This window comes from Nanorana parkeri, unplaced genomic scaffold (genome assembly GCF_000935625.1).
Source record: "Nanorana parkeri isolate BGI_ZX_2015 unplaced genomic scaffold, ASM93562v1 scaffold71, whole genome shotgun sequence".
Classification (NCBI taxonomy): domain Eukaryota; kingdom Metazoa; phylum Chordata; class Amphibia; order Anura; family Dicroglossidae; genus Nanorana; species Nanorana parkeri.
Window position 1 is genome coordinate 1,424,947 of NW_017306339.1, and position 9,892 is coordinate 1,434,838.

Below are 9,892 nucleotides of genomic sequence, written 5' to 3' on the forward strand. Positions count from 1 at the left end.
TATATATATATACATTGTTTTATTATTATTAACTTTTGGTGGGGAATTAACACAAATTTCGGACATACTGTGTATCCTACGTTCTGCCCTGCAGTGGTTAAAACAAGCGCACAGCTGCATTAATACTTCCAACTTCCTCAGTGTTGCCCACTGGAACAAATACCTACCTTTCTCTGAGATCTTCACTGTGCTGCCCTGCCTGGCACCGCACAGCCTTCCCAGCAAAAGCATCCCTGCTGGATCCTTTTCTCAGGGTGCATGTGTGCTGCAGCACTATTCATGTCCATGCTGTGTTGGTGCTGGGCAGGGACACACAGGGAATATGGCTAAGTTGAGGAGGAAAGCAAGTTATGTCCAAATGGGCTGCACTCAGGGGGTGGGGAAAACTGATTAAAGGACAATTGTACTTTAACTTGCCGCATTCTTCTTTTGAGCCAGTAATACAAAGTGCTGAAGCCAGAGACAGACAGGTAACTAGCATTTTCAGAAGATCAACATTTGCATCCTACATGTTTCTCTCTGTAAATGTGTACTTTGGTGCTTTATTCACAATTTTCGTTCACAAAATAAATGTCAAATAGATGCACTTCATCCATGTTTAAGCCTTCAGCCTGCCAACATCTGAGAACTGGAGGAACATAATCACCAAAATTACAGAGAAACAGTGACTCTTCCGTACAAAGTTTAACTTACTTAGCCTCTTGCCAATAGCAAGGGGGAGGACAGTGCAACAAAACAGGCACAAACTTAAATTCTGACCTTGTTAAAAATTGCCTGTTTTTCAAGAATCATGGATACCCAGTTAAAGTCGACCCATCACTTTTAAAGTACAACATAACCCTTTCCAAATTAACAGGCTTAATTTTCCCACCATCTCCCCAAATGGTTATTAAATATAGATATACTTTGCTTCCCTTGAGGGTTCAGAATTGTGGTAACCCGTGTTTTAATTGCCAGTAGATTGGCTATTTCGAGCATGTGGAAATAGTCCAGTACACCTATCTCTGAGGTTATCCAAAGTGTCAACATTCATTGTCATTTAAAAAAAAAGTTTGGCCATTAGAGACGGTCATCATGATTTGTTTATAGCTAATTGGGACCCATGGCTTCAATTCTCTTCACTCAACCGTCACACATAACTATGTAAAAACAAGGACTCCATGCTACCTACATATTGATCATTAAGAGGTGCAAGCTCCGTCACAACTTCTATTATTCTTACGCCCCTTTTTTTCCTCCCTTCCCTGCTTACCTTCCTCCTGTCTCCCCAGTTTACTCCAGGTAATTGGCACAAGATGTGTACCTTGATAATATATCTATGTTCTAAAAAAAAGATGGTATAGATCCCGCTATCGGCAACATTGATTTGATATCTTGAGCTATGTGGACAATACACTGAGTGGCCAGATTATTATGACCACCTGACGTTTGTAAGCAAATTAGCTATAATTTCACGCTGAAGATGTTAGAGGGCCAGACCATTATAAATAGGGAAGCAGGTTGTTTACCACGACAGTAGAAGTGATTTTTTTCTGAAGATATGGGTAAACAACACGATTTAACAGCCTTTGAACGTGGGATGATTGTTGGCTCTCGGAGCCATGGATTGAGTATCAGCAAAACAGCAGAATTTGTTAAATGTTCAAGAGCAGCTGTTGTTAAAGTGTTTAAAGACTGGACTGTCAGCCGCAAATGGGTCTGAACGTGAGAATTGTGGCCATCAGCGACTAGTCAATGTTAGGACAGAACGGAGAGTGGCAAGACTGGTACAAGACAACAGAAGGGCAACAGTGAATCAAATTACTGCAGATCTTAATCAGGGATCCTCTCAAATGATCTCTGAACGCACTGTTCACCATACACTGCATCGTATGGGATATGGAAGCCGAAGGCCTGTTCGAACATCTTTGCTGTCTGCAGTTAACAAGATAAAACGCCTCCAATTCGCACAGGAACACAAGGATCGGACATTCGAGCATTGGAAAAAAGTAATGTGGTCCGATGAATCACGTTTCCAGTTGCATCGTGCAGATGGCAAAGTGAGAATTTGACGGGAACAGCATGAAAGCATGCACCCCACATGCATGAGTACAACCCTTCAAGCTGGTGGGGGCAGTGTTATGGTTTGGGGCATGTTTTTCCTGGCATGATTTGGGCCCTTTAATTCGTGTGGAACAACGTCTGAATTGCACAACATACCAAAGTATCGTTGCTGATCAAGTTCATCCTATCATGTTGATGGCGTATCCCAATGGAGATGGCTTCTTCCAACAAGACAATGCGCCATGCCACGGTGCTCGTATTTTGCAGGAGTGGTTTCAAGAACATGAGGGAGAATTTACCCCCCACAATCACCAGATCTCAATCCAATTGAGCATTTGTGGGACGAAGTTGAAAGAGCCATCAGGCAGCTGGTTCCACAACCATCAAATCTCACAGAACTGGACAGTGCTATTCATCAGGCATGGTGTCAGATTCCTCGCATCACCTTTCAACATCTCGTGTATTTAATGCCAAGAAGAATCTCCGCAGTATTGAAGGCAAAAGGTGGCCCAACGAAGTACTGATGGGGTGGTCATAATATTCTGGCCACTCAGTGTATGTATGGTATTGACTTCATTTTAGATTGTAAGCCCTCAGGGACAGGGCCCTCCTTACCATCTTGTCTTGAATTGTATTGTGATTGTAATGTCTTCCTTATATTGTAAAGCGCTGCGCAAACTGTTGGCGCTATATAAATCCTGTGTAATAAAAATAATGTGATCTGCCTTGTCTGTTACCTTCTTGTTTATTGTACAACCTAATACTATGCATGCACCTGATTATTGTTCTTGTTTTATATTTAAACTTAATAACAATTTATGAATATAAATCAACATAACTCTTATAAGTGCAGTAACAAAAACAAAACATAATTATACAGTATATATATCTATATATATATATATAAAAAAAAAAAGAAGAACTGTAGGCAAACCTTTTCTTAACCCTTAAAGTAGGGTATATATGGTTAGAATTTCGAGCGAATAAAATTGATTTCAGAGCGTTTGTTCATCTTGCTAATCGTTGATGGGGTCAAATCGATGATCAATTTTGACTGCAGTGACGAAAAAATTCGAAGCATGTTGAAATTTTCCCCGATCAAACGAAATTCTAACAGCGGCTGTGGTTTTCGTTCGAGAAACTCCATTAAAGGAGAACTATGGGGTCAGTGTTTTTCCCCATAGTTCTCCTTAGGGTAAAAATCAAATTTTAAATAATAATGAAAATCAAACAAAATTTCAAACAACAATTGCCCAGTCTTTGATGGCATTATCAAACATTCCGACAGGATTTTTCATACAAACGTTCATTTGAAAGTCTACCTGTGTATACCCTACTTTAGTGCTCATTTGTGTCTAGGTGCAAAAATAAAAAAAGTTATACTCACCTGAACCTCGTAGCTAGCCGGCTGTTACAGCACTCCTTCCAGTCTGTCTCCTCCTTTGCTGCAGCGATGAAATGTTCCTTGGCATCCTATACACTGTGTGTAGAACGTAATGACTCACAGACCTTAGACCACTGCAGCAGAGGGGGAGCGAGGCTCCAGGGGATTGGTCGAACTACAAGCCGGTCCGAGGATCGGGTATAAATTTGTTATTTTTGCACCAAAACTAAAACAAGCACTTAAAAGGAGAGCTATGAGGTGAGTGATTTTCACTCAACCTCATAGTTCAAGCCGACCTGTGACAATGAGACTGTCACAGGTCGGCTCTATAGATCAGGAAGTGAGCAAACGCATACCATTGCTCTCTCACTTTCCGATCATCTCACTGCAGAGAGCCGTACTGTCAGTCAACGCTCCCCGCAAGGATTCCCCCCTCCATGCTCTGATCCTGCAGCGCTGAGTGGAGAAACGGACAGGGAGGGGGCGGGCACAGCTGGCTCTGCCTCTGGATAGGCAGAGCCAGCTGTCACTAACACAGCTGGGTGGATCTCGACAGCATTGTCGGGATCCGTCCCAGCTGCGGCGATTACGGTATATAGTGAGCAATAGCCCGCTATATATTGAGCTTTGGGTCACGGGAGGAAGTTAGAATATGTCCTCCCGTGACCCTTAAGAGAACTATGGGATAAAAAGGTTACCCCATAGTTCTCTTTTAACCCTTGCAGAATGGGGGTAACCCTACTGCAAGCATTAGGAAAACGTTTGCCCAGTGCTTTCAATCAATCCAAGGGAATCCTTGAGTTAACAAAGGACACAAAATGATATTTAAAAGCACAGGTGGATATGGTAAATGTGTTATATCCCGGTTCTATGAGTCCTATACATAACATTTCAACTCTGCCTGGCTGAATAGTGTAGTCTACTTTTTGACAACATGTTTAAAAATATGTATTCTCAAATAAAACAATTTTCACAATACTACCCAACTCTGCAATTAGAGGGCTGCATTGAGACAAACCTACAACAGCGGTTGCAGCCATAGCCACCTACCTTAAAGAAGTCAAAAAAAGATATGGGCTGTACAATAGGGCCATATAAGCTTTCGTCGTGTTTGAAGAAAAAGAAGTGCGTAAAAGCTGCATCTATCAGGTCAGGATGCTTTCTGCTCATCTTCACCAGCTCCAGCCTCTCTTTACAACTGTCTCGTCCTCTCCAAAAAGCTGTATTGTTTTTCTCTTCCCATATAGGGCCAGTGTTCCCCTGGACAGATGTCATGTCTAGGCTCACCCTGTGCAAAATAAAACCAACCATAGATGAAATGGCATCTCAAAATACTACAGTTTATACATATTTTAGGCTCATTTTTAAGTACCGAAAAATACAGCCACAAATTCTATATGTATCAAGGATTTAAATGCTGCGATAAAGGTAAAGTCCACTTTTTAGAAAAAGATAACAAAATCTTCATAAAAGAAACAAAATGTGCATGTATTATTTTTTAGGTTGGAGCCAATAAAGCATTGCAGTCGTGCAATGTGACCATGTTTCATATTACACCCTGAATATGGGTGTAACGTGAAACATGGTCCAAAAGGTAAACTGAGCCTTTAAAGCCTTATCTCCGATTTACAGTGTTTCTAGACTAGGTGCAATAATAGTGCTATTAAAATACAATATGCACCTGAAACTGAATGAAGAGCACTCAAAATAAAACCTGGCCTCAGGTTTATCTAACAGACCATCTTCATGGTTTGAATGGTGTCCTGGAGGGTGGGCACACTATATTGTTCACTGTCTACACACTTCTCTTCAATAAACCTTGTATTTCTAATTACAAATCACCAAGTTTCATGTAAATAAATATTGTACCGGTCATTACTGGCCTCCTTTGAAAAATGGTTGTTGGCTATCATGCTGACCCCCTGGCTGACCACATTCTGAGAGATATAGAACCAGTAAGCCAGTCAGAAAAGACAGAGCAAAGTCAAAAGTCCTTATCTGCCTGCTTGTCCCAGATCAGAGACCCAAAGAACTGGATTCAGGCAAGAAATGCTGCAAACACTATTCTTTGCAGATCGCACTGGACCGAAACGCAGGCACTAATGTGTCTAGCGTTCGGGTATCGGCGATCGCACAGCAGGCGGGGGGGTCCCAAAGAAACTGAGCAGGCCGGGTTGCGTTCCAGAGTCCGAACGCACAGGAACGCACTGTTGATGGTGTCACTGGGCCCTGAAACATGCGCCACTGTCACCACAAGGTTGCCCACTCTCAAAAAGGGTGTTTAGATATCTAACCACAGCAAGTGCATATACAGCAGACAAGAAGTGTCTACAAAAGTCTGCAGGAGATTAGCAACTGTCAGACGCAATAAACGGTGGAAAATAAGGAAAATAGTGGCAATTGGCTTTACATCTACTTTTTGTTTTGCAGCACTTCTTCCTCCAATGTCAGTTCCAGCCAGTGACTACAGGAAATACACATTACCTCCCTACTGTAGTCACTGGCTGGAACTGACATTGGAGGAAGAAGCGCTGCAAAACAAATGGGGACACAAAGTGCCTGAATGCGATGGGATTGAGTGGGAGAGAAGGTTCACAATGGCCCGTGGTGTGCAACAATATTGCTTCCAGGATGTGGAGGCACATGTCGGACACCCCGGTCCGATTGCCTTAGAAGCCGCTCACTCAAATTAACACGACCAGCATTACACTCCCCCCTCAGCGAGCGCTGTATCTGTGGACTTTGTTCCTTAAAACTTTCTATCTACTGCAGCAGTTCTCAATCTGTGGGCCGTGACCCGGTCGGGGGTTGAATGACGATTTGCCAGGGGTCGCCCGGGAGTCTCCCGCTATTAGATAGCAGGAGAGAAACACTGTCTCCCGGAAAGGTTTACTCTGTTCAATCGAGCAGAGCAAACCTTTCCCTGCGATAATTTTTTTTTTCTGACATCGGGGGCCGCCGTAAGTCAGAAAAAAAAAATCACCATAGGAATGCATAGCTAGATTCCTATTGGCTATTTCACTTTGCAATAGCCAATAGCAAACTAGCTATTGCACCAGCCCTCTGCTGCTGTCAATTCGCAGGGTGGGACCTGAATTTCTTCATCAGGTCCTCTTTTTTTTTTTATTCTGACGGCGTACGCCAGTGGTTCTCAACCTGTGGGGTCGCTGTGTGATTTCTGCTGTGCTAGGTGAGAGTCCCCCTCAGCCCTCTCCTAGCGCAGCAGGGTCAGTTCTCCCGCCACGCCACCAGATGTCGCTGCAGCAGCCGCGTCATCCCTAAATTTTACCGTTGGGGGTCACCACAACTTGGCAAATGTTACCAAGGGGTCCCAGCCCTAGAAAGGTTGAGAACCACTGATCTACTGGGTGGAACTGTCAGCTGAACCACAATCTTCAATTTTTAACATACACAATAACAAGGTTATTTACAGAAGGGTGAAGAGTTTGGAGAAGGCAGGAGAAGTGCACAATCTAGGCCAAAATAGCTGATTTGGAAAAATTATCCAATTCCGCTCACTTTCCAGCTCAGTTATGTTGTCCTAGATTGTGCACGTCTCCTGCCTTCTCCAAACTCTTCACTCTTTAGTGAATAGCCCTGCAAGTATTTTAAAATCACAGCATTTTATATCTGACATGTCTATGTTAATTATTAATCATCATACATAGAGGGATGCATTAGTAGAATTTGATTTTTGAGTGTAAAGGTCCTCTTCAAAAGCAGAAACAAAATGCATGAAAAGAAGCCTAGATCTCCACCTGCTGCCTAAACCAGGAAAATACTAAATATGCATGTGAAAATTTCAATTAAAAAATATATGTTGAAAAATGTATTTTATTTTAGTCCTGAACATAAATAAAATACTATATATTCCTATAAGAATTATTATATATGAATAGGAACTAATTTTGTATAGGTCTGCTTGTGAGGGTACCAGTTACACCATAACAGGTCCTGGGGCACAGGTTTGAAAAAACTAGACTGCATTTAGGGCAGATTGTCATCCCTATAGCTCATTAATAAAGAACATTTCTTTCATTCATGGTTTCTGAGCTTAGAACACTGTGATAATGTGTAATGCAGCTTATAAACTATGACTTTATTACTGCTGATGACGGGAACAAAATTGTGGCTTTCATAGTTTCATGTGTGATTTGTGGAATTTAAGAAAATTAATAAATATATCATTTGGAAAAAATGTGGCTGATAACTATACAAGGAAATGACACATCTTTGCCTCTGCTGCCTTTAGGCAAAGACATATGGTGCCCAATAGCAAATCTGGCCCAGGCTTTAAGTTTGATGAAGAAAAGTGTCCCATATACACCTCAGGAAGTAAAAGTTGAAAATTCAAAATTGAAATTAAAATCTGCAAATTAACTCATTTTCTTTTTTCTTTGGCTTTTTTCTTTGGCTATGCATTCTCTTATTAATTTAATTCAAATTGATATATGTCACAAAAACAATTCATATATACAGATCAGCACATAAATAAAAACAAAAAACTGCAGATTACCGCCCCATAGTTTCCAGTATAGAATCTGTCAGGTCATAAGTGGGCATTACAATGTCCTTTGTTTCTGTGGATCCACACCAAGAAAAGATGGGGTGAAAAGGCTGGATCTTCCTCTTCTCCAGAGGCCAGTCCCCTAAATTGACAAAAAATTCCACATCTGGAACTTTCACCTGTAGAATAATATAGATTTAGTAGATTTGATAATCAGGATTTATAATTGAATTATAATTTACAGTAAGACTTGTGTACAATTTACAATGTGGAGTGTGAGTGTGTATGTATTATCTGCAAAACTCCTACTAATGCTTATGTAATACTTTGCCGCAAACAGATTTTGCTTGGAATGGTATACACTGACATCTACTGGATCTTTTGCATAAGACAGAAATCCAAAACTAAAGTACATTACTGGCACACGGATTGCCTGTTTGCTAGGCTGGTCCTATAGCTTCAATAATGTTTGGGTCAGTGGCCTAGAACTGATCAAAGCTATAGGATCAGTATTTTTATATGGAGGTTAGCAATTGCAACCTCTGTATTATTTCTCTTATCAGTTTAATTTTAATCCATGCTGTGTCATTTATACATATATACATACAATTGACATAGAGCCTCGAGTCTGGGAACACACACAAGGTAGATGTGTCCCACTGCCCACAGGCATTCAGATACAGTACGTTCAGATATGTTAAACTGTACACTATAGAAGCACATCAGGCATAATTATTCTTAACCCTTGAAGTGGGGCTACCCTCACACCTCAAGGGTTAAGTGCTCATTTTCATCTAGCTGCTAGACCGGCTCCTGCAGCAGCGATTGAATGTCTCTCGGTGTCCTCACATACCATACACTGTATAGGACATGATGACTCACAGGACTTTAGACCTCCTGAGGGGACAGGGAGAGAGGCAACATGGATTGGTCTAACAGCCAGCACTGAGGTTCAAGTGTATATAACTACTTTAGTTTTGTCCTCAGACGAAAATTAGCACATAACCCTTGCAGTGCGGGGCAGCCCCACAGCAAGGCTTAACCCTTTCGCTGCCAAGGACGTATGGCATACAGACCTACAAAGATATTTTTCCCTGTTAATTAAAACACTTACCTTAAATTATGTTTCTTAATCCGATCTTCTTTCCTGTAATTTTCATCTGTCCCTCCAGCGCTGCTGCGGGTCTCCGATCCAGGGCTGCCTCATCTGTCCTTGCTGGCCCTTCCTGTCCCACGGTCAGGGCCGCCGTCAGGGGGGGGTACGGCCGATATTCAAGTAAGGGGCCCGGGCCGCGTGAGGGGCCCTTGAACCTTACATGAATATCGGCCGTCAGCCGTACAGTTGACTGGCAGTAGGTTTAGGGGGCCGCCCGGGCCCCGCAGCACCGGAGGAGAGATCCTCAGCTGGTGTTCTCTGTGCGGGCCTCCGGTGTCCCCCTGTCTGTGACTGACTGCACATTACGTTTTTAAAGATGGCCGCCGCAAGTAGCGGCGGCCATCTTTAAACCTGGCAAGTGCCCACATCTAATTTAATATATTGCCGAAACGGCAATATATTAAATGAAAATCAGATCCAGCGGGGAATCAGTATGACCTGCATCTCTTGCTGATGCAGATCATACTGATCGATCCCTCGTGGTGCCACCGCTGATTGGCAGGGATCAATTAGTTTGGTCTGCATCAGCCTGAGCCTCACAATCATCACACTGATCCTCCACTCGACCATTAGGATAATCCAAGTGCCACACTGGACCCCAGGAATGCAGCCCCCCTTCCTGCAAAACAGGTAAGCAGGGGAGGGGGACATTTTTTAATTAACAATTGTTATTAGTTATGTGTGTTTTTTTTGTGTGTTTTTTTTAATGTGTGTGTGTGATTTTTTTTTTTCCATTAATGAAGCTATGTGTGTCTGTGTTTTTAATGAGTGTGTAATATGTATGTTTCATTACGTGTGTGTG

General features: G+C 42.2%; 1 protein-coding gene across 1 annotated transcript in view; it reads right to left on the reverse strand.

Annotated features, from left to right (window-relative positions):
* The window catches only part of KDELC1 (KDEL motif containing 1), a 56,377-nt gene that overhangs the window by 26,693 nt on the left and 19,792 nt on the right, over window positions 1–9,892 (reverse strand). The window contains exons 6-7 of the mRNA XM_018576614.1: window positions 7,944–8,113; window positions 4,478–4,715 (exon numbers count right to left, since the gene is read on the reverse strand). Coding sequence (XP_018432116.1) covers window positions 4,478–4,715; window positions 7,944–8,113 — 408 coding nt within the window. The remainder of the gene's footprint in view (window positions 1–4,477; window positions 4,716–7,943; window positions 8,114–9,892) is intronic.